The 24,833-nt window shown below is 37.9% G+C and overlaps 1 protein-coding gene across 5 annotated transcripts in view; it reads right to left on the reverse strand.

The window, feature by feature from the left end:
* The window catches only part of nrxn1a (neurexin 1a), a gene marked incomplete at its 5' end in the record, with an annotated part of 214,886 nt that overhangs the window by 76,862 nt on the left and 113,191 nt on the right, over nt 1-24,833 (reverse strand). For 3 of the 5 annotated variants that reach the window (XM_079846107.1, XM_079846106.1, XM_079846108.1), the window contains 5 exons: nt 2,027-2,217; nt 2,316-2,697; nt 4,705-4,827; nt 15,258-15,284; nt 19,380-19,583. In XM_079846107.1, the coding sequence (XP_079702233.1) occupies nt 2,027-2,217; nt 2,316-2,697; nt 4,705-4,827; nt 15,258-15,284; nt 19,380-19,583 (927 nt within the window). Of the gene's footprint in view, nt 1-2,026; nt 2,218-2,315; nt 2,698-4,704; nt 6,296-15,257; nt 15,285-19,379; nt 19,584-24,833 lie in introns of those variants that run through there. The other 2 variants (XM_079846110.1, XM_079846109.1) reach the window with 2 other exon arrangements.

Genomic DNA, 24,833 nt, shown 5'->3' on the forward strand with positions numbered 1-24,833 from the left:
TGGCATTTATGATGGCCGATAAATGAATATTAAAAAAAAATAATAAAAACGGACGGAACACCACTCAACCACATTATGAGCATTGGCGTTTCATAGTTTTTCTACATTTTTTTTTATCAGAACTTTAATATATTTTGATGTTCCTCTGTTCTGTTGTGACAATAAAACAAACAAGTTTATTTTTAAACTGCATTATCACATTATTTTAGAGAAGCTGAGGGATCATGAATAACTACAAATAACTAATGTAAGGGAAATCTATATATGCGTTTCAGTTTATATATATATATAGCCTATACATATATAGGCCGGACTTGACAAACTTAAGCAAGTTTGCTTAACCATGTCATCAACTATCTGATAATCCAATTCTCAAATAAGTGTAAGTGAGTGTGTTTTGCCATTTAAAAACCTTCATAAATTATCTTGATTTTGATCTATAACGTGAGATGGGCGCCGCCATGTTTGTTTGCATCGCAGTTCAGAGAGTCCTGTCATTTGGATTTACTTTGCGTGAATTTATCAGTTTCTCCCGAAATACATGCAAGTAAGTGACGTGTGAACTGGGAGAAGAATAGAGTAAACTTTATAGTTACTTACACTATGTGTAGGCTATCTGATATGAATAAAACGTCAGCAAATTCTTTTTTAATGTATTGTTATTGCTGCTTCCAGTGACACAAGTGTGTATTTTACAAACTCTAAATGTATTGTTTTACTAGTACTTATGTGTATTTAAATGTTTGAAACCTAAAATAAACATTATGTGGTTGAAAACACTGCATGATATGTCAACTCACCTTCATTTATATAGCGCTTTTTACAACACGGATTGCTTCAAAGCAGCTTTATAGTGATAATAGGAAATACAGCTTGCTTTCGAAGAAAAGCTAAAGTAGGTTTTTTTATTTTATTATTATCAAGCACTGAGGCCCTAGCCTGGCCCGAGTCCGAATGAAGCCCGTGTTTTTTATCCTCCCTATTACACATTGTTGCAGCCATTAAAATAGTTTTGTTTTGTTTTTAATTTCAAAGTAGTTATATTTCGTTTCGTTTCTTTATTAAGTTAATTTAGAAAAATGTTTGAAGCATTTTTTTGTTTGTTAAATTAAAGTTTTTGTTTTTTAAAGTAACGACCAAGCGGCCGACAGTGAGTTAACCGCATGTTTGATCAATTTAGCCTCAAATCAACACTGGACTTGTCTTGCTTAGGCTATAATAAAATCTGTAGATATAAAACATTTCAAGCATCACAATGTTTCACAATTCATCACAATTCATCAGCTCATTTCAAGATCAAAGACTGCAATATGAGAACAAGCAACCTAAGCACTGGTAAGAGCATTTAGTCTCATTCGTTTTAATGAAGATGATTGTGTTTTTGAGCATCTAAGACTTAGCCTATATTCAGTTTCACTTGCGGCAGTTTGCGTGTTGGCTTGCTTTACTTATTTGTGGCGATGCGAAAAGGTCAGCCTAATAGAGATGGGCTCAAAAATGACCACATTTCCTCCCGTTTGTCACCCCCCACTTGTCATGTCTCTATTCCCCACCAGTGGGGCGCGCCCCACACTTTGAGTAACGCTGGCTTAAGCGAATGTAAAAACAGCTTGGTGAAAACCAGATATGCGTCAGTATATTAGATCGATTAGATCCAAGCATTCAGTCATTGACAGCAGCCTAAAATACTTGTATGTAATGTTAATCAAACAACAAAAATTTGTAAATAAATGTATACACGTTAAATAAACCTACTGTACCTCAAAGAGATATCTTATTTAATTTTGTAATTATCGTATTTGTCCTGTTGTTTGTAATTTGCTTCTTTGTATTTCTTTTTTATATAACAAAAACAAAATAACTTTATGATATATATCGTTATCATGGAATAACATTTCTCATATCATGAATTATGTGATTCTGTCCCGTATTCCACCACGAGAAATCTGGTCACTCTATAAATAAAATAAATAAATAATAAAATCATGCGGAGAAATCATTCTCATGAAGAGAATATCGAAAGTACCTTTCAGATCCAGGTTCTTGGCTCCCATGGTAGTCTGTGTGGTGATTTTGGTGTCTATTTTGACTGTGTGAAGGTTGTTTGTGTCTCTTGAGATCATCACATTGTGCCAGTGATTATCATTCAGAGGTGTGTTGGAATTTCCTTTGATGAGATGAGCTCCATTTCCCAGATCTGACACATAATGGAGATATCTGCATGCACACAGTCATGAAAACAAGTAATGAAGGACTTATCACATGTTCTATGCATTCAAATCAAACGTGGTACATTAAAAATGAACGGAGCTCACCCTTTTACCAGCTCGACTACTATAAAGTCATTGCCATCTCCTCGGTTGTACAGGATGAGCCCATCTGGTGATGTGGTCTTAAATTGGAAGAACAAGTGCATGGAGTAATAGGCCTGCAGGGTGGGCAAGGTCACATAGCTAGAGCGAGATTTGAAGGTAACCGGATCTGCCACGATGCTCCTGTAGCCGATCATGGCGTTCAATTCGCAGTAGTCAATGTCGCCGTTCTTGCACAGGTCAATGTAGGACATGCCATTGAAGGACAGACCCTGCAGGTGTCCAATGAAGTTGGAGGGCACGGCGGGCATGTACCGCTTCTCTGTAACGATGCCCGTCTCCACATTGTGGAACTCCAGCTGCGTGTGGTCCCCTGTGATTTGACCTTACCAAGGCGAATAATCGAAAACAGATTTAATGCAGGAAGGGTAGGGTGTCATAACACAGGCCCTGTCCCAACTACCGCACGTACTTACAGTATACACTGTAAAGTAGTAGACAAATGGGACACCATACGGTCTTGTGGGCTTCACAGACACTTTCAAGCCATCGCAAGACCACATGTACATATAAAGTGCGCTATTCAGGACAGGGCCGCTGTGTTCTCAAGTGGGTCATCTCAAATGTACTGCAGCAACATGAGATTTTTAGCAAACATTGAAGACTAGAAAACACACAATCATTAAGAGTTGGAAGTATTTCACGGAATTTGAAGGAAAAAAGTTAACTTCATATTTCTGCAATCCAGTGGGAGAGAAAGAAGTCTTTAAATATTTTAAAAACCTCTTTTAAAGCTTCCCAAGAGGAAGCTCTTTCACTCTAAAATCAGGAAGGTTATGTGAGTATAATGTATTCCCTCAGTGGTTTGGCCTCCGAATGCATTTAACGTAATACCAAGTCTATTTCAAAGCGTTGAAAACACACTAGTAAGTTCAGCAAGAAACTAGAGTTTATTGTACTGCACTGTGGGAAAGCACTACCTTTTCATATGACGCTTCATTCAGTGGGCAAATTGCAAAAGGTATTTTTGCCCCTTGAGGAGCACTGAGGGAAGGCTATTGGAAAATGAGCTGTTCAATCCTTCCACAAGAGCATTAGCAAAGCAGCAATGTGCAATGATTAAAATAAATAATTATGATTACGAGATACTGAGTGGCACGTCCCATTCATTTATCTTAAATGGGATTATAAAACTCTCTCTTACACCTAGTAACTTCATCAACTAAGAAATTATTTATTATTTTATATAAATAAATGTACATACATATAAAAATATGTTTTTATGAGTTATGTTTTTATCTTACATACACCTAAGGATTATATCAACAAGGAAATCATTATATATTTAATATAATTTACATTTATAAAATTACACTACTGTTCAAAAGTTTGGGGTATTTAAAAAAAATTTGAAATAAATACTTGTATTCATCAAAGGATGAATTAAATGTATCAAAAGTGACAGTAAAGACTTGTACATTGTTACCAATTTCTTTTTATTTTTATAAGATTGTTATTTGAAAGTTTTGAACTTTCTATTCACCCAGGAAACCTGAAAAATGATATCACTGTTTCCAAAAAGTATCAAGTAGCTCAACTGTTTTCAACATTGATATTACTGATGATGATAATTTTTTGAGCACCAAATCAGCATATTAAAAAGATTTCTGAAGGATCATGTGACACTGAAGACTGGAGTAATGGCTGCTGAAAATTCAGCTTTGTCGTCACATAAATAAATTACATTTTAAAATATATATTTTTAATCAAATAAATCTTATCGACCCCAAACTTCTGAATGGTAGTGTATACATTTTTATACATGCACACAGTGGGAAATATTTACATATTTTCATAATGCAAGTTAAACACATTTATATCAGAGACACAAAGAGGTCATATTTGAATCATATTTTGAATCATATCAAGCTATCTTGAATTATGTTAATGTAAGTTAACGCTTTAATTTAAAATAACGTGCATGTTCCTATCCACCTTATTTTTCAATGCGGAAGTAAGGTGTTTTCTGTGAATGTGTGAGAGTTTTTTAGCCGTTATAGGAAAATAACAAGAATAATATATCAAAGTGCAGTGAACTGTAAAACTGTTTGCGCTACAAAATAGCGTGTTTATAATTAAGACAATACATTCAAATAATATGGTAAGAAATACCAGTTTGCAACATAAGCTGCTTTGTACAGCTAAAAATAACTAGAAGCGAATGACACCAGAAGCCAGACACATTAAAATTACAAATAGCCGGGGATGCGCTTAGCTGAAAAATAAGGTGGATAGGGTCAGACAATAATGCTCTGCACACTTTCAACTATCCACTTTCAGAGCAGGAAATGCTCACTATCAAATTTGAAGAATACATGAGAATATGATGTACCTTCAGATGGCTGCAGGTCATCCACCGTTAGCTTCAGACTTTTGCCTCTTCTGACGACACGAACTGTGTGCCATTCGTTGTCATTCAAGTTCTGGCCCGCAAATATGGTCTCTGGACCTTTACCTATAACATGTCGCACACAGCGGTTAACAGAGGGTAGAAAGAGAGGGAGTGATAGAGAGACAGAGGAAGCAAGGGGTTGTGAAACGGGATAAACTAAAAAAAAAAGGGGGTGTAGAGAGGTGACTGATATCCATGTAGAGAAAAAGAATAAAGAGGGTTCATAGAGAAACAGCAGAGGAAATGATACTGTCACACATCACATTCACACATTTAGATCTATCTACTCAAATTCCTGTGGTCGCTTAATCCAGCCCTGTAAGGAATTCGGCCTCGCCCTAAAAAAAAAAAGAAGCTATTTGTTAAGCATACATAAAGTGCACTCGACTGACTTATTCCACTTCCTCCACCAGATGGAGCCATTCAACTGTTTTTATGACGGCCCTCTTTGAGGAAACCGGCCTGTGTCTGTTATTTCAGTCGAGTGATGTTCGGCTGCATATGCGACTCACGTCCTTACAATTCCTGAGTGGTTTAGGAAGCACATCCAAAAACCTACAGACTGTAAACTCTATTCGAGAAAGCAATTTCTCGGCTGTAGAGCCTCCCCCTTATCCCGTGCACATGTGCGGCGAGTTCGACGGGGCCCCCGGACCTCCGGGCTCCAATCGAGCTTCCACTAGATGATCAGAGCGTGCGAAGAAGAGCCTGCAGGCTTTGTGATTCGGCTCTCTTTGACACTTCGTTGTCTCTCCTAATCAGTCAGACTGCCGCTAAGAGGGCAGCGTGTCATTGTCAGGGGCCCCTGCAGCCCATCTCACTAGATAACAGGTAAAAAGAGTCGCCATTAAAGAACTGCCAGGCTCCCAATCGATTTTCTATCCCTCCCTGCTCTCAATTACTATGAATCCAGATCAGCCGGCCATGAGCCAGCTCTGAAGGAAAGAAAAGCAGCAGCAAGTAAGGTTTCAGACTGCGCAACAGCGCCCCCTAAAGGAATCTCTGCAGATCTAAGAAAAAGAAAAAGCCACCATGGAGAGGAAACACCAAGGGGCAGTACCATTAAGCCTCCGGCGATATGCGAGACATGACATGTGCTTTTTTTAGGCCTCTGACCATCGCTCCAAAAGGATAGATGTGAAAAGGTGACAGCATGTGATTGGACAGCTGGAAAGACAGCTAAAGGTCCGCGGCTGCTATGCCTTTATTAAGAAGTCGTGTTCAGACAAACTCGCAAGCAGCAAAGACAAAAAGCCTTTCCCTCTGTCTGGGAGGGCAGCTTGTTGCCATGGAACTGGGGCAGATGGTTGTGTGTGTCCGGTCACTTTGATTCTCATCTCCCAGGGTGGAGAGAGAGGGCAGAGTTAAATAAGACAGAGGCTGGCTAGAGAGCTCTGACAGGACAGGGCTAGCAGGAGAACACAGACTAGACGTGCACACACACACACACACACACACACACACACACATACTCGTCTAGGCCAGGAGAGATGAGATGCATTGATATCTAGCTCATCCAGCTGAGAACGATACCCATGTGAAATAAGTGCAGGCAGCCATTTTGAGAAGATCTTCATATTGAGGACACAGTAATTCAGCTCTACTGGGACTGGCTAATCAGCAATGCTAAAAGCATTTTACAAACTCTTTGATCAACCAGCATATTTAAAAAATGGATGTGTTACAGCTACATTTTTCTATTTTTCACAATTTATTAGCCAGGGTCAAAAATTAACCAGGGTAAAAATGCTATCAAAAGAGACATAAATGCTGTAGATGTTTTAAATGTGAGGGTCAAAAAAAATACAATTAATATTAATAATGAATAATATAATATATGCTGTCGAAAGTGACAAAAATGCCATATACATTTAAAATATTAAAATAAAAGATACACTTCTTACACACATCTTTTATATTTTTATATACAAGTAATTACTAATTTTATTCTTAATATTTATTCTCAATTTCTTCAATTCATGTTTTTTTTTTTTTTTTGCATAAGTAGATGGCATACTGTGTGTTTAGAAAAAAAATGTACAAGTAAAAAGTAAAGGTATAAAAATTCCCCTGAAGATCAATTCCAGGAGACAATTAATGACCCTTCATTTTATAATAAAATTAATTTCTGACACTGGTATTGACTGTGTTCTACGCTCTTGTCCGCGACCACCCATGTGTGTGAGAGGTTTAATTTATTAGGAATTATGGTTACTGATAATAAAAGGAAAGGTTCTGCTGGATGAAATTATAATTCAAACAGGAGGAAACTGTCTGTTTTCCTGTTCATTAATGGTGCAGAGCAGGTTAAAACATTAACTTTCAAATCACAGCATGATAAATAACCACAACATAAAACTACAACCTTAAACCAATACGCCTCACATTTCATTCTGTCGTATGAAGCAGTTTTTATAGAAAATAATTTAAAGGTCATCAAAATCTGAACAGGCGAACCATTTCGATGGTGCAACTGTAAATGTCAGAGACCCAAGGTGAAAATATGGATCCCCGAAGTGCAAACCTCTAACTAGCCAAAATGCTGCTCTCAACCTATAGCCTGATTTAGCCACGAGCGTATAGTGACCCCACTAGTTTCTAAATATACATCTTTCATCCTGCTAACACTCGGACCATATTAACAACCCATGAGCTGATGTGACAGCACTCTCTTAGTTGAACACACTGTCACCCTGGGGGAGGCAGAGTCCCTAATTGGCAACGGCTTGTTCTTTGTGTCAGAAGAAGAACAACGCTCATAAACACACACACACACACACACACACACACCAATGACAGGAGTAGCTATGGCTGACACAGATAATTAATGAGGATTCAAAAACAGAGAGATGAGACCGCACAATAGCAGGCTGTTCAAACATGTAAAGCCCCTGCTTCGGTTTCTCCACGGGAGCTTAAATAAAACATCTCTTTTTGCCCAGAATCCCTGATTCTGTCTTTTTGTCATAGATTCAGACAATTAGAAAACATGTCCTTGAGCACAGAAAAAGAAGCAACAAGACAGATATCACGATATATTTTGAGGGTTGAATTGACTTAAAAATCTATGAACGCCTACATGTGCTAGAGAAAAAACAAAATGGCTACCGTCCATGGCCTGTTTCTTAAATTTACCAAAAAGAAAAAGGCTTTCTTTTCACTTCCTAAGTGGGAGAAGGGAGAGGTGGTGGTGGGTAACAGGACACACACACACACACACACACACACACACACAAAAAAAGAAAAAAAATATTTTTTTAAATCACAGAACGAGAAAACATATTGAATAAGCACATGCATTTTAAAGGTTGAATTAACATCTACATTTGCTAGGAAAAGCAAAACAAAATGGCTGCCATCAATGCCCTGTTTTTAATGCTTAATGTCTTTTATGCTCTCCAAGGCTGCATTAATTTGATCAAACATGCCGTAAAATTTTAATATTGTGAATTATTCTATTATTACAGATTAAATGAACTGTTTTCTATTTTAATACATTTTCAAATAAAATGTATGGCAAAGCTGCATTTTCAGCATCTTGACTCCAGTCTTCAGTGTCATATGATCCTTCAGAAATCAATCATTCTAATAGCCGATTTGCTGCTCAATATTTTTGTGGAAACCATTATGCTTGTTTTTTGAAGAATCCTCGAAATAACAGCATTTGTTTGAAATACTATCTTTTGTAAAATTATATTTTTACTGTCACTTCTGATCAATTTAATGCCTCCTTGCTGAATAAAAGTATTGATTTCTTTAAAGAAATCGAACTGACCCCAGACCCCAAATTTCTGATGCAGACATTTATCAAACATATGCGGTTTCCCTTTCAGTTCCTCAAAAAAAAAGCAATAAACTCAACAAAATGAATGACACTGTTGATAATAGTTCTGGAAAAGAATAACAGAATGTAAACAAGCAGCACACAGCCGAGTCAGACTCTTTTTCTGCGTGTTGTGTTAAAAGGTAAACTCTCTGCGGGGGACTACCGTGCAAAACTTTTCCATTTCTGATTTGTTTATGAGACCTCTTACCCAACTGTATCGACGGGTGACAAACCACTTGTCAGAAATATCAGAGCTTCCTTCTTCACTATCGATGTGGAATTGGTTCCTGTGGTTTTCATGGGACCATTCACACCTTTTCCAACTTCCTCTCTGTTCATATGTAGTTGTGTATAATTATCTCCCAAGGCTCCTTACTGTGTGGGTAGATGCCCAACTGTGAGGGAGATGTGGAGGATCCTGACAGCTTCTGGCAACTTTGTGATTTCGCACATCGTCAAGCTAGAGCTGTTTTGCTTCTTCAATGCCAAAACAGCTAGTGCAATCAGCAAGACACTGGGCTTCGTGGAGGTGAGCGCTTGATGGCTTGGGCCCATTTCAACTGTTCCCCTGCAACCGTTTCTCTCTAAGGAATAGATTCAGGTGAGGATGTTCTGGTATAGCTTTATTTAACGTCACCAGAATGCAGTCCCATTGGGGTAAAAGCACATACATTTTGTACACAAATGAGTTGTTGAGAGGACACAGTATCCACTCAAACCCCTGGGACTCCTGATGGCTCGCTTTCGGAGACAAAATTGGGCCTTCATCAGAAAGCAACAAATCAGTTAAAGAGCCATCATGTGGGATAAAAGGCTTTGGGTCCGATGCCCAGTGGTTCAAACAAAGTCATCCGTCCTGCCCAGATCTGAACACCACTGTGGCTGGGATACTGGGGCTGTGGTGAATTGGGGGGCATCATGATGTGACCATCTGCTCTATCTCTCAGAAATTAGGCCAGGTTAGGGCTGAGATTGTGGGACCTTAATAAGTAAATGGCCTTTTAATACTATTCTCATAGGACAGACTTACAATGTGAGACTTATACAGTCAGCCATACCATGTAAAGATCAGTAAATACAGATGAACAAACAACACACACACACACACACACACACACACAGTGAAATCAGGCTCAGAGGGCTAGCATCGCTTTTCACCCTGTCCGGCGTTCTATCTGCATCACAAATGAAACAGGAGCATCGCCACTGCATATTTATGAACATGGCCGCTTCAGTAAATGGCAACCCTACTGCATATTTATAGAGGAGGTTGTTTCAGAGAAATGAGGTCCTTTTGAATTCACATGAATCTCTTGATTCTGGTAAAGGACGCTCTGAATGCATCGAAATGTCTTCCCCTTGACGTTGGTAAATGCGTTTCTGCACAAGGTGTTATTAAATAATCAGGCTGGAGTTTGTTCATGAGATCTTCTGTTAGGGGACATGCGAATGTGCAAGGATTTGTTCATGCTTGTTTTCAGTGCTTATGTTTGATATGCTGCATGCATGTCAGATCAATGTCCATTTTAAAAATATAGACCAGATCAGATCATTCTAGGGGTGGCATAAGCATCTCAAATATATTCAGTTTGTATTCAGTCCATCTATGGTGTATAAAAGTGAATGCACCTATAAACCAAGCGTGTTCTAATGGAATGCGAGAGAAACAAAACAATCAAATTACATTTCAAATATTTTTTAAGTCAGTTTAGGTAGTTTTTATCACACTGGTGTAAGTTCTAGTGTTTGTTCTTTAAATAAGTTTGGTTTTAGTAAGTTATTTGATGCTATGAAAACAGGGATGTGAAGTTATGATTGACAGCTGTGATTGACAGCTTCTCTGAGTGAAGTTGTCACTGAGGCACCAACAGACTTTTTTCGGGATTTTCGGGAGGAGATTGGAGATTCAACTTTGATTTCTACATTTCCATAACACAGACAAAATGCATTGTTCTGCAGTAAACTGTATTAACAGATGCTGCAGGAGTGTGGGCGGGGCTTTGATATCGCGGTTCTACTTTCTGCTCTATGTAGACTCAGGTCCCGAGGTCACTACTGCAGTCCCAAATCAGTGCAAGATGTCAGCGCCATATTTGGACATTGGCGGCTTCACTTTTCTACAATGGAAGTAAGTGAAAGGGCATAGTCCATCTTTTTTTTAACAGTCTATGCTATAAACACACATTCTGTTCCATTCCGCTGTGCTCTGTCTAGCCATTTTTAATTAAGAATTCAACCTGTGTGAATCTCTCCTTTGTGCAGTCCATCTCTCTGTAAGAACATTTACATTCACAGTTATAATTGAGCTACAGCAGGTTATTGCGTATACGAGCTACAGTCTTTATCTGTCTAAGCATACATGACACAATGCGTAATCAAATATTTGAAGGATTAAATACACACTGTGAGTCACCTCTGTCTTTCAGAACAAGAGCAGAATGCTGAGGGCCAATTGTAGTCTTTTTTATACACTACTTTTCAAAAGATTAGGGTTGGTAAATTTAAAAAAAGAAAATAAATGACCACTTTTATTCAGGAAGGATGCATTGCATTGATCAAAACTGATGAAAAAGACATTTATAATACTACAAAATAGATGCTATCTTTTATACATTTCTATTCATTGAAGAATTCTGAAAAAAATGTATCGAACAGAAATATAAAACCGCAGAACTGTTTTAAACTTGAGAAATGTTTAATGAGCAGAAAAATCTGCATATAACAATAAATAAATTCAATTAAATTTTAAAATATATTAAAATAGAAAACAGTTATTTTAAATTGTCATAATATTTCATAATATGACTGTATTTTTGATCAAATAAATTCAGCCTTGGTGAGCAAACATTTAAAAATTATACCAAACTTGAATGGTAATGTAGTCAAACCAAAATGTATTCAGACACCTTCAACATTTTCTCACATTATCACAGTTTATTTGCTATAGTTTAGAAAATGGTGTCAGAACAAATGAATCTTGATAATGTCATAACTTTGATAGAAAGGTATGTAACAGATTATAATCAACCAATCAGCTGTCAGCTGTTAAACTTAAGTAAACAATTAGATAATACAAATTTAGGTCAACCAATTACCAAGCAATGCTTATGCTGCCTTCACATGCTATTGGAAATTTCCTACTTCCTACTTGTGGAAGTTGTGATTATGAGCTTGTGGCATTAAACATTTTACTTAAGAGGGCATTCATGTCCAATTTTTAACTAGGAAACTCGTATTTACGATAATTCTGATAGTACGTGAAGGCAGCATTCATTTGGTTCTGTTAAAAAAGGTCACATTAGCAATTAAAGAAAAAAACATTTAAGCAGGTCAAAGTGTCTGAATAATTGTAGTCCCAAATTCTGATAAATTTTACTGTACAATTTTACATTTGTACCACTGTACGAAGATTGTTTGTTACATGCTGGACAAAGCCGCGCTACAATGACAAAAGAAAGGGGAAACAAAAACTGCATGATTTCAGTTAGTCTAAAGCATTAAAAAGAATGGAAATTATTGATTTAGCCAAAATGATTTTTTATTTTTTTTTCAAGTGAATGGAAATGCTTTGTAGCTACAAATGCAGCCTGTCAGATTGCATGATATGAGCCAAGTGAGAAAAGCCAGGACAGACTGTGTGACATCAATCAACAGATTTTACAATAAACATCATTGACTGACTGGACAGTCTGCGTCTGGTCTGACATCCTTATTTGAGGAAGAGCATGCCACACTAAGAGATTCAAGACTGCTGAATTTGCCTTACGACGAAAGAATATAAATATTTCACAATCCCTAAAATTTGTCTCAGACAGCAGAATTGTGGCAAAAAAATCTTACAACGTGCACCCTAATTTGTCACTGGCCTGTTTACAAGACTACTGTGTCTGGGAGTCTGTTGTGCTCCCATTATGCAGAGGGAGTAGACGAACGGAGGTGGCAAAGCCCCCCGAGGAAGCTCAGGTGCTTTGTTATCTTGGGCATTCAGGTTAACATAGACAACTGCCTTATTGTCAAATTAGCCAATATACCGAGCTCAGGGTTGCAACGAAATAACAAAACAATAATACGCTCACAGAAGCCTGTTAAGACGCACAAGCAAAATACACTTAGCAAGACCAAGAGACAATGCACTTTATCAGATGATTTGATGAAAGATAAAATCCTTGAAATATCTGGATGCTTGTGATTGGACGAGAAACGCTGTGAAGTAACACATTCGCTGTTGTTACTATGCAACAGCACAAAGCAAATATTTCTGAAGGCCAAATTTGGATGCAGAGCCATATTAGTTTGATGATGAGGGAACTGATCATTACGTTCATTCTTTGAATATGAATGAGCAATGGCAGTTTGGGGACATAAGACTCTATGATGAGTCACTCAAAGAGATACGTACTAGAAACAAGCAAACACAAAAACAAACAAAGAATCCTTTGAAAGAGACTTTAGAGACTGCTATTAATTACCCTGAGGCTTTTGGAGAATCAATGCCAGGGAAGGCTGCCGTTATCAAATAAAAAATAAATAAATAAGAAAAAAAAGGAGAGGAAAAAATAGATTGGCAAAGCCTGCAGAAAAGGAGAACACCTATCGTTCTCCTCACATCACTTTTTTCTTCTTCTTCAAGTACCTTCCTAAACAAAAACAAAAAATCTGTTTCCTTTTAAAGGGATAGTTCAAGCAAACAGTAGAAATCTGTGTTTTTAAAATATATATATATATATTAGTGATGGTTCATAGTGACTATGTTAGAATGCACTAGTAGCCAGGTGTGTGTGTACAAAAATGTATATAGAGCAAAAGGTTGAGGGGTTAATTAATATTTTTAGTATTAGTATTTTTTCCTAATAATCCTGAATACACCCGTACCATAAATAATTAACACAATAAAACATTTATTTTGTGACAGATCACACCTATTAAACTAAAGAAAAAAAAAGAAAGTAAGCTGAATTTAAAGGAGTCCTATAATGCCCTTTTCACAAGATGTAATATAAGTCTCAGGTGTCTGTGAAGTTTCAGCTAAAAAAAAACACCACAGGTTATATATTATAGGATGTTTTAAAAGCCCCCATTTGGGTGGCAGCTAAAAAAAACAACACTGTTTTCGTGTGTGTCTCTTTAAATGCAAATGAGCTTATGCTTCCCCGCCCCCTTTTAAGAATAGGGCAGAGCCTTTACAGCTTGCTAGTTTGAATAGACCACAACAACAACTGGAGTGCGGAGAACCTCACACAGCGAGTAGAATTCGCAAAGATGGATAAATACCAACTGTTTGACCAACTTCATTTTCAGAACATAAATACTGCACGTAATATGTTGTGAATGTACGCAAATCGCATTTGTGAATGTGCTGGTTAGGACGCTATACAGTGGCTAAATTTACCATTGTCTCTGTATTCACAGAGATCAGAGCCATGTCATTAGTTTTATTTTTAAGAAGTAATAAAAGTGCGCTTCTGAATTGTACAGGCGGTGAGCATTTTCAGGTTAAAAATAAGCAGCTCTTGTCTCTGTGAATACAGTAAGAGACAATGGTAGCTTTAGCCACACATTAGCACATTCAGAAAGGCGATTTGCAAACACACCCATTATAAATGGAGCACTTACGTGTTCTGGATATGAAGTTGGATCACGAAAAGAGATTTGTTTAATCTTTGAGAAGCTTTTGTGCAAATCCTGCGTTTACTGACCTTCGCAAAACAGTCCAGAGTGTACAACGATTCACACAAACATATCCAAATTTAGCTCATTTCTTGGGCACATTCCCTTCACAAATTAAATTAATCCAGTGCATCATCATGTGTGATTCACACTAATCAGACTGATTCGTTCAGGAATCACAGTTGATTCAATGATCTGGTCATAGCAGTTCTCCAATTAACAGCTCACTGGAGAGGAAGACCATTTCATTTAAACATAATATTGTATGATATTAATATTGGATTAAAATATAGCACATGCCATTTGGACTGCTGATATTATGTTTTTTGTTGTGTTGTGTTAGAAGATTCTAATATAAAAAAAAAATGTATTCCAAGAAAAAAATAATAATATGAGCATAGAACAAGTACAAGTAGTAATTACTCACTCAATAATCACACCATTTTCAAAAAATAGCCACATTTTTCTCTTCCCACCGAAAAACGAACACTTCCTGATGGTCTCTCCTTCTGCAGTGACCAGGAAGCAACATAAAGACGAGGGAAGGAAATAAGAGGCAGTCATTGGCTGTCAAGCTTGGGGCTGAGGAGGGATTTGAGGAGAGGCTCTCTGAGGAAATGATCTTTGCGAGGGTTATTGGAAACGGCGTGAGCTGGAGTGTGATCTGTGAGTGAGAAACTTAATCGCCTCTCCTCTCATTCCAGTCAGCTCCATTTCTCACATTCCTAGAAAATGGCTGCCAGGGAGCCTGAAGGCTCCTGCAGCCCACAGGCAAAAACTAGCCGTACCTGACAGCTCGCTAGCACTTTGGAAACACCACTCAAAGCCCTGCTGGCCGCAACACAGAGGCTTGGTAACCGCAATGCTTTACACTTCTGATGGCATACACACGCACGCACGCACGCACATACATACAAATGAACAGTACACATACAGAGGGCGCTTTGGTTCAGTATCATAGAGGCAGAGAGAAGAGGAAGAGAGGGGAAGAGTCACTTACTGGTAGTACAGTTTATCCTGATACAGTCTAGATGGGGGAGAACAGACAAGATGTAAATTCAGCCTTCAAGGTTATGACTGCAGACATCCATTACAACACATCGCCCACAAACTGGGGACGGACACGCAAACCAAGTGGAGCGGAGAGGCGCTGTTTCGCTGACCAGATACGCACTCTTTCTTTTCTACCTCCTGCGTGCCGATAATGAACCCCAGGTGGAGTGGATACAGACTCGCTGCCTGCGCTAATGAATATTCATGCCTTCACTGTGCCATAATATATTTAGAATTAGGGAAATTTGGCATGTATTGAAATGTGATTATTCCCAGTTCCATACGAGTCTCGGGACTACTGAATATTCAGAGGTAATTGATTAATTTGCTCTCTGGGTTAGCTCAGAAAGCGGCACAGGAAGCAGAAAAGAGAGAGAATCTTGCCAGAGAAACAGCCTGTCCTCGCCAATGGCGCCGCTGATGCTCTCATGTGCACATTTTTCAAACCATTTCCCTTTAATGAGTAAAAACAGTCAAATTAAAGAACAGATCATATTTGAAGAATTTGGAAATGGGAAAAGGGCCGCAAGATAAGAGGGAGAGGAAAAACTTGTGTTTATGGACATGCAGCAGAGCACCAGAGCGTGTCCACGGTAAGCCTTAGCCTCCTGGGAGAAGAGCTGAATTCAGAATGCTCCTGTAGATTAAAACACTCGGAAAAACCCACATCCCTTTCCCTGCCTGCATGTGAAAAGAACTGTAGGAATAACACGTTGTACGGAGGGTTTCTCACAGCGAAGCTTTAAGGAAAGCCAGTATGTGTGAGGTTTGAGTGTGAACACAAAAATAAAGAACACATCTCCCTGTAATTTCCCTAAAGGCAGCATACTGACAGGATCATTATTAATGCTACTAATACTGCTTTTAAATAAATTCAGGTCTCAACAACAAGGATTGTTTATTTTTTTTGCCTGGTCCCACCACAAAACAAAGATCACTTTATATAGATCACACACTCAATGATTTATGATAGTGTTCACTTTATTTAAGCAATTCATCTTGATTTAACACCATTATATTAGGTTTCTGGTTCAAATGTAATTGATTATTTTTAAACTGACTTAAAACCGTTACTCTTTGACATAACTTGATGTTTTCATTTTGAAATAACATGTTTCAATCAAGTAACCCAAAGAAATCAGACTTTCACTTCCCATCATGCTTTGCAAAGTGGCTGAATTCGGAGACTAAATGTTTAAATAAAGTGCAATTTGATGCATTTTTAACAAGATGAGAAAATTGAGAGAATTTTTAATGCTTAATGTTTTGTTATGTTGGTATTTAAAAGTTTGTGTTATGTTAGTGTTTTTGGTTACCATTGTGGTGAAGTGTACATGTGCTTGGGGTGAGGACCTACTAATAACTATTAATTATTAATAATATAAAAACTACTCTGGGCATGCCATGGATGTAACAAAACCATCTTCTGGCTAGCCATAAAATCTTGTAAAAGGTTATGTAAATACTCTCAAAAGCTATTTTTTGAATTAATGTAATTAAATCATGGAAAGGATTTCCATGTGATTAAATGGCTTTCTTTCAGTATTAAGTACTTTTGTTAGGCTAACCTAAATAAATTAGTTGGTCCAAAACATTGCAAATTAGTTGGGCTGACACTAATAAATTAAGCTGTGCCTAACCATAGTAAATAAGTTGAATCAACCTTAATAAATTAAGTTGACCCAACGTAATTACATCAAATTGGAATAACAGAATTGCATAACGCTGAAATAAAGCAAGTTAATCATGTGGAAATACTTTCCATGATTTTTTTATGTTCATTCAAAGAGTTATTTTTTTGAGTGCATATATAATTTTGTATATACTGTGTAAATACTCACTAGAGTCTATTTATATAGAATATATGTACGTATAACATATTTAATTATACGTTTGTTATATTTAATAAACCTCTGCCGACGATATACTGACATATGATGCAAAACATCACTGATTGGTTTGTAGTTTTCACACACTTTCTTAACGAGGCATTTTTGCCATTTCAACAAAACCGCATCTATGTTGCCCAGCTAGATGGCATTAATTGTACAAATCATCAGAATTTGCTATAACAACGTCAAATATATAAAATAAATCCAAATGGCCATACAAATTGATGTACAAGATCAATAAATGAAACATTTTGTGAAACTTTAAACCGTACAGTCCTCATTGTTGAGCCCTGATATCACTTATTAACATTCAGGATGTTTAGCCCAGCTACTTTTCCAAACCCCATGTTCCCATGTGAATCTGCCTTAACACTAAAACCTAAATCTTTTGTTTAAAAAAAAAAGAACTCAAGGTGAACGATCTTTAAACACTAAAAAGTAGAGCACCGCTGAGACTTCTTACTGAACAGCACAAAACAACAGCTTTTGTTCTGGTTGGTACTGTATAATATAAAACCTTGATTGAATCCTGCGAGGAGGCCCCCTTTCCCATTACTATCTTTTGCAAAGCGTATTTCTGGAATGAAGAATCGATATTTCTCGTGCACAGCTCGGGCTGTCCCATGCTTCAGTGTGTGCTATGATGGAGTGGAGGGCCGAGAGGAATTCAGAGCATTACACAAATCCAGCTCTATCTTTTTCCCATGAGGCTGCAGCCCGTCGCGTGTCGTCAACCACAGTGAAAATCGTGGCTGCTAACAGCCAGAGAGCAACGTGTGTCCACCCTAACAGGGAGTGCAGTGCCCTCCGGGGTAGAAGAAATGATTGGTGTTTGTGTGGGTACATGTCTGTTTGTGCATGTGGAGGTGTGCAGGTTTAAGCCTGCTGGGACAACTGGGAGTTTTTAGACATGCTATATGTAAGCGGACATGGTAAATTGCACAGTGTATGTCACACTGCCAGATGGGAATGGATGACATTCATCTTAGTGAGAGCTCTGCACATTTCAGCAGAGGAACTTTTTAGCTCAGTTTTGCATGAGAAATACCTGACATGATGTGGGAGGACAGTTAGACGACTGATGTTCAAATGTACTTACTGTGAACTAGCTTGAACTTGCAAACAGCAGAAATGGCGCTTTATGAGTGGAGCAAGACTGTATAATATTAAGCTGTGCGAACGAGGGAGGAAAGTGTAGCGGCTTCTGGGGAAATGTAAATGAAAAGTGCTGGGAGGAACAATGGCTTGTCAGTACTCCTGACACGTGTAACACTCTAGAGGGGAGTCTATAGTATGCAGGTGTAGGACTATTGTGTATCAGTACAAGGCAGGGACTGTGCACTCTCTGGTAGGGAAAGTCTACAGCATGCTCATCTGGGAGTGAGCGTTTGGCCGCAGACTCTGGCCGTTGAAGGTTCTACATCCTTCTATTCAACACACAAAGATTTTAAAATGCTTAATGTCTGTGAGAGAGAAGGTGTGTGTACTTAGCTATACTTTGGGGACAAATTTGTCCCCAGAAATGGTCTAAATCTAACCTCATTTTAGGGACATCAATGAAAAAATATTAAAGACCCCCTGTGGTAAAAAAACAACACGTTTTTAATGTTGCTTATATGTCTATGTGGTGTTTTAATATGCTTTAAGACAAACCATGTGCAAATTCAGAGTATTTTCTCCTTAAGACTGCAGTGAAAAAAACGTGGTTTGAACTCGCCGTGTAACCAATTACGATGTAAACCTTGTAAACATATTACGATGTTATGATGAACTATGCCTTTCTCCACTGATGTTCTATAATGTTCAAAGCGTTCATAAGGATACTTGGGATTTTTAGAAGGCAGACTGAGATGGCGGATAAAGGGAGAAAATGATTGACTACAGGGGGACTTTAATATTACCTATTAAAACATAATATAATATAATTAGCTGTATATAAAAACAAAAGAAGTAAATGATCCAAGTTATTGTGTGGGTGTTCCTTGAATATTAAAAGGGAGATATTGGCAAAAAAGAGTCAAGAAATCTGTATAGTAAAACTCATAAACTCGTTAACGTAGACAATAGATAGATAAACAACCCATTGAAAACAAATTATTCCATGCTGTGTTGTGTATGTGTGTATTTCTATGTGTGGTGTTAGCCAATAAGGTGAGCACTCCAATTGGCTGATGTACCTAGATTGACAGTGAGCCGGACACGCCCTCCGTCCAGCTCCAGCCTCAGAGTGTCAGCCGAGTTCCGGGAGGTGGTTGCCATGAGAACACCATATGCACGCTGGGAACGGAAGCGCAGCGACACGTCTTCTGCCTCTGTGTGCATCACTACTGGCAACTGGATCTTCATGAACTTACTGCCATCATAACTGAGGATGGTGGCATCTGAGAGAGAGAGAGAGAAGAGGAGAGAGAACTTAGGAAACACTAAAAAAGGAGAGTGCTGGGCAGTGACAGCAGCTCGGTGGCTGATCATAAACCCCAGTGTTGATGGCGACAGATGAATGACTGGTTACTAAAATGTTTTACAGCCAGACACTCAAATTCTCTACAGCATTTCACAACAGTAGCACACAACTGCTCAGTCTAACCAGAAGATAAATGCCATAAAAAAGACTCATTATACACCACATTTTATTTTTTCATTTTATTGCAAAGCAGTGTTTATGAAGACACCACATAATGTATTCCTGCTGAGGGCTTTTGAAACGCCGTTTACCGCCGTCCGTTGCTTTAATCTGTTTATTCGTATCACAATTATTTTATTGAGCAATTCAATTTAGTGAGCCGGATCTCAAGACATCTCATTTGCAATGGGAGATAGTTGAGGTCTCAGAGCGACCGCGTAATCTCACCAGCTGCTCAATCAGAGATATACAGTCCAGAAAGAGAAGAGGAGACACACATGCCAACCGAAAGAGCGCCGTTGCCTGATCTGCAACAGCTCCGCACGTTTCCTGCATAAAAGCTGGTTCTGGGCTGGAATCAATTGGAAACAAAAATAGATTCACAAAAATCCCAGCTTCAATTTTCATGGTAAAAACCAGGTAAAAAATATATTGAAAGAAACTAAAAAATTTGAATTCATGAAAATGTAAATGAGAATTCAATGTGCATTATATACTGTACGTCGCATTACACAGTAGCTCCTGATATTTTCAAATATAATATATGTGAATTGATTGCTAGGAAATTTATTTGCTAAATAATATCTCATGATGGCATTAGAATCAGCTTGTGATGGCATAAAGACACTGAAATGGCTTATTATATTATATATTAATTATATAATATTATATTAGTTTGTGGTCTTTTTTAAGGATTTTGGAAGAAGTCTCTTATTCTCATTGATCAGAAATACAGTAAAACAGTAATATTGTGAAATATTACTATTATAATAATAATATTATAATAATAATAATATAATAATATTACTATTTTTGATTATTATTATTATTTTTTTTCAACTTGAATAAGCTTGAGGGTGAGTAAAGGATGACAGAATTTTCCTTTTTGGGTGAACTACCCCTTTAATATATTAAAAATGTAAATTATTCCTGTGATGGCAAAGCTGAATATTCAGCAGTCATTATTCCAGTCTTCAGTGTCACATGATCCTTGAGAAATCATTTTATGCTGCATTTCTTGCTGATTTTATGCTCGAGAAACATTTCTATAAAAATTGTTTTCTAAAGAAATGCTTTTATTTAAAAAAAAAACATATATATATATATATTTTGTAACATTATAAATGTATAAAATGACAGGCTATAATTTACACATTTTGTGTCAACTGGTAATTGATAAGTATTGTGTAAAAAAAACGCAGTAAGTTAGTCTTTGTAAAGTAACTTTGAAAGGTTTTCAGCTCACTAGCCTCCATTTCAGTGGAAAGTGGTACAGGAAACTTAAAACCACAGAAGTGCTGAGTACAAGTGTTTTCCTTGAAAAATAGAGAGAGAGAAAGCCAAAATAGGTCTGATGAGGAACTCAGTACTGTGTATATGCCTAGATAATTTAGCACGATAATGGAGGCTGGACACATCTGCCTCTGTGCAAAGACCGGCCTCTCAGCCAGAGGACAACATCTGGCATGGAACCAGAACAGAGACATCACTCGCTTGTGAGGGAGCTCTGGAGATGATGAGGCTGCAGGCTACCACCAATTAGGCTGCCCTCTTCCTCACACACCCACAGACACACGCTCTTCCTGCAATTTTGATGCCTGTCTTGTCTCAGCATCCTCTGTTTCTGTTACACCGTTGCCGAGCCCGAGAGCACAACAGAGAGAGCGAGGCAGCGGAAAACAAGACGAAGACAGGAACACAAGTACGGCAGCATGCATACTAATCAGCGCAGTGATGTGATGTACATTCAACCCCCAAGGAAGAGAGTGTGCGTGAGAATGTAGCCATTGAAAAAAGGTACCGTAGTCATGTTTCATGAGTATTATGACTCAACTCTTGCAAAACATTGATTTACCTAACAAGCCCCACCTTACAACAGCGTGCCATTGTAACTGTAATCAATTTTTGAGGCCTGTAGGAATGTTTAATGCTATCTTTTTGTGCCATAGCAGAGATCATGTTATAAATCTCAGTAATGGTGCACGTGAACGTATGCAGTTCTCTCACTATCTATCTAGTCCCATTCTCGTCCAATGCCATTTAATTGGATTGCAACTAACTTTCCGATTAATTGGACAAAAATATCTTCCCAGTGTTGTCTTCCAAACAATGTGCAAACTGCAGGATAGGACAACAAATATGTTAAACGTATCTATGCCATAAAGTATGTGCAAAAAATACAGTATAACAAAGTTTTGAAGCAGAAAAAACTATTTAAAACACTATGATAAAGAAAAACAAGTATAAACTGTGTTAACTGCTAAGAAGTCAAATGAACTGTGGTAACATACAAACTCACTTCTCTGATCAAAGTAACGCAGTGGTTCCCAAACTGGGGTATGCGTACACCTGGGGGTATGTGAGGTGACAGAGGGGGTACGCGAACAAAATGCTGACTTTTGCCGTTCATTAATTCTACCCTATCTTAAAATAACATTAAAAACTGAGCATTTCAAAACAGGTAAAATGCTGTCTCGAGTGTAAAAGCAGGAAAAAGGTAGTGCTGTAAATGGTCAAATAAATGAAATCCAATCAAATTACCTCATCTTTTGTGGTCAAAACTGACTGCATCCACACAAGCAGCGTGGCTGTCTGCAGAGTATGCTGCCTTAGCAAATTGTGCTACATTACTGTCATAATGTATCTCTAAAAGTAGGATTTTAGCACTTACTTGCATTAAAGAACAAATTTAGACAGACTGTGCATAGAGATTGATTTGAGACGCAAACTCTCTTTGATGCAGAGACATACTCTGTGTGAGTTCTTGTTTTTAATATGAGCAAGAATGCAATTTTCCCAAATATCCAAACAATTGCAAATGTGACATGGATTTTATATAACAGTTCAACAAACAAAAAGGTAATATTTAGTGAAGTAGCCTACATTTTAAACAAGGCATTGCTTGCTCTATTTGCGACGCAAGTGTTTTTTGCTAGTTTCAGCCCGACGCAGTTATCATTTTCACGTCGAGCGCCACGTTGTTTAAATAGCAAATGCCCTCATGCCCATCTGTTCGCTGGTCTGAAAACGAGGTGTGTTCAGGCGCATTGTTTGCAACTGAAAACAACTGCGCCATTGACCAACAAAAACCTGGTCTAAAGTCAATAGCGCAGTATTTTTTGTGTTATATAAAGGGCATGTTAATATGTGCCTATAGGCGGGTACACAACACGTACAGGCTGCTTATTACAAACACAGGGACGCACAGCAGCAAACACAAAAGTCTTTCTGCTCGCAAATTCTGCCATGTAAATAGCGAATCCGCCATGGCACGAGCGCAACTGGATTTTAAGGCTAATGGGAGATGAGACCAAATCACACCTATGACTCATTAAGAGACTAGGTACAACCCTTTTGGTCGCCAACCATTTTTCCCGTCGTTAAACTAGCAAAAGTGGATTTGGACATGCCCTAAGTGCCCCTGCGCCATGTGCTTCAGACCATGCACTCAGAACGTTAAAATAGGGCCCAATGACTCACTCATTTAGACAGTGATTTGTCACCACCTAATGGCTTTTTTAGATTAATATTTCAAAGAATCACTTCGTTTTTACAATCATTTATTGCTTTATTATATTAATAATAAAATTAATGGAATTATGTTACTAAATTACACATATTATTAAATGACACATACATTTAATAGGGTTAGAAAAGCTTTGCCTTTATAAAAGTAAAAAATGCACCTGTAATTTAAAAGGGCAAATATGGTCCCTTAATGGACAGGTGTGAATGCAGTCCAAGTGGAAGGATATCAAATACCGCAGGGGGTACGCCACTGTAAAAATCCATTACTGTTATTTATTTTTCCTGTAAATGTAGACTTCTTACATTTATATTGACTATTATTTAGTTAGTAAGACTTAATAACTTTTATCCATTCAAAGATACAATTACTTCTATTACATTTAAAACCTAAATTTAACATCAAACAACATATATTTTAGTTTTAGTCAGAATAATTTTGCTTCATTTCACCGCACATATTCAGTGAAGTGTGTGAAGTTTAGCGGATGCTTGCTTTCAAGCCTTTATGCAAAATTTAATTCACATAAGAACATAACCATTAAATGTAAGTTATGTGTTCATTGCACATTTGACACATCTGACAGGACAAATCGGGTTAAACTGTGTGATTACGAGCACTTAATATAAAGCTTTTTCATGTTTTTGATCAGTTTGCATTATAACTTTTTCCTATAGTTCTGTTATAGTTCAGAAGTGTTTTGTCTAAAAATGTCCTGTAAAATGATGCGAGTGGTTTTCTGTGTACAGCACACAGACGTGGTTAATCTATAATGCAGTTCGTTGTTAATTATTGTCCTTGTCGTTTAAATCCTTTTTGAATGATACGTTCCATCCTGAGCAACATTCAGTGCATGTTATTCAAAAGGTTTAAAAAAAAAAACACACTGTAATCTTGAATCAAGAAAGGCTTATAGCCAAATAGATGTTTAGCATATTGTTTTCGATAATGCAAAATCATTAACAGCAATTTAATGTTACTTAACATTAATATAATAAAGGTAAATGTGAAAGAAGCTGTAGCATTGGTATCCATCGAGACACTCTTGATGGTGACACTTTTCATTATCCAATCGATTTCCAAAATTAAGTAACAGAAGGGTTACAAATACTGTATCATGTAGACTTTAACAACGAGCTGGAGCTCCCACTGTAGCCTTTAACCCTAAACCCCAATCTTTAGCCCTCCCCACCGAGTCCCGCTCCAGAGAGGAGGCAGCCTCAAAACAATGACAGCTTGACAAACGAGCCCCCCTCTCGTCTCCAGTGCAGTAGTCTCACGCCAGGGGAGAGGATAATGAAAAGAGAGGTATGGCCAGTGGTTCAGAAAGACCCTCATTGCCTCCTCAAACAGCGCTATGCAGTCACACAGCGGGAGAGCGCAGCAGTATGGCATCTGCACCGCTCGACAGCCCACACATCACATCCAATCTGGACAAGATGGAAGTGAAGCTCTCTTTGCCTCGCAGAGGTCTGCAGAGGT

This window comes from Gobio gobio (assembly GCF_949357685.1).
Source record: "Gobio gobio genome assembly, chromosome: 20".
Classification (NCBI taxonomy): domain Eukaryota; kingdom Metazoa; phylum Chordata; class Actinopteri; order Cypriniformes; family Gobionidae; genus Gobio; species Gobio gobio.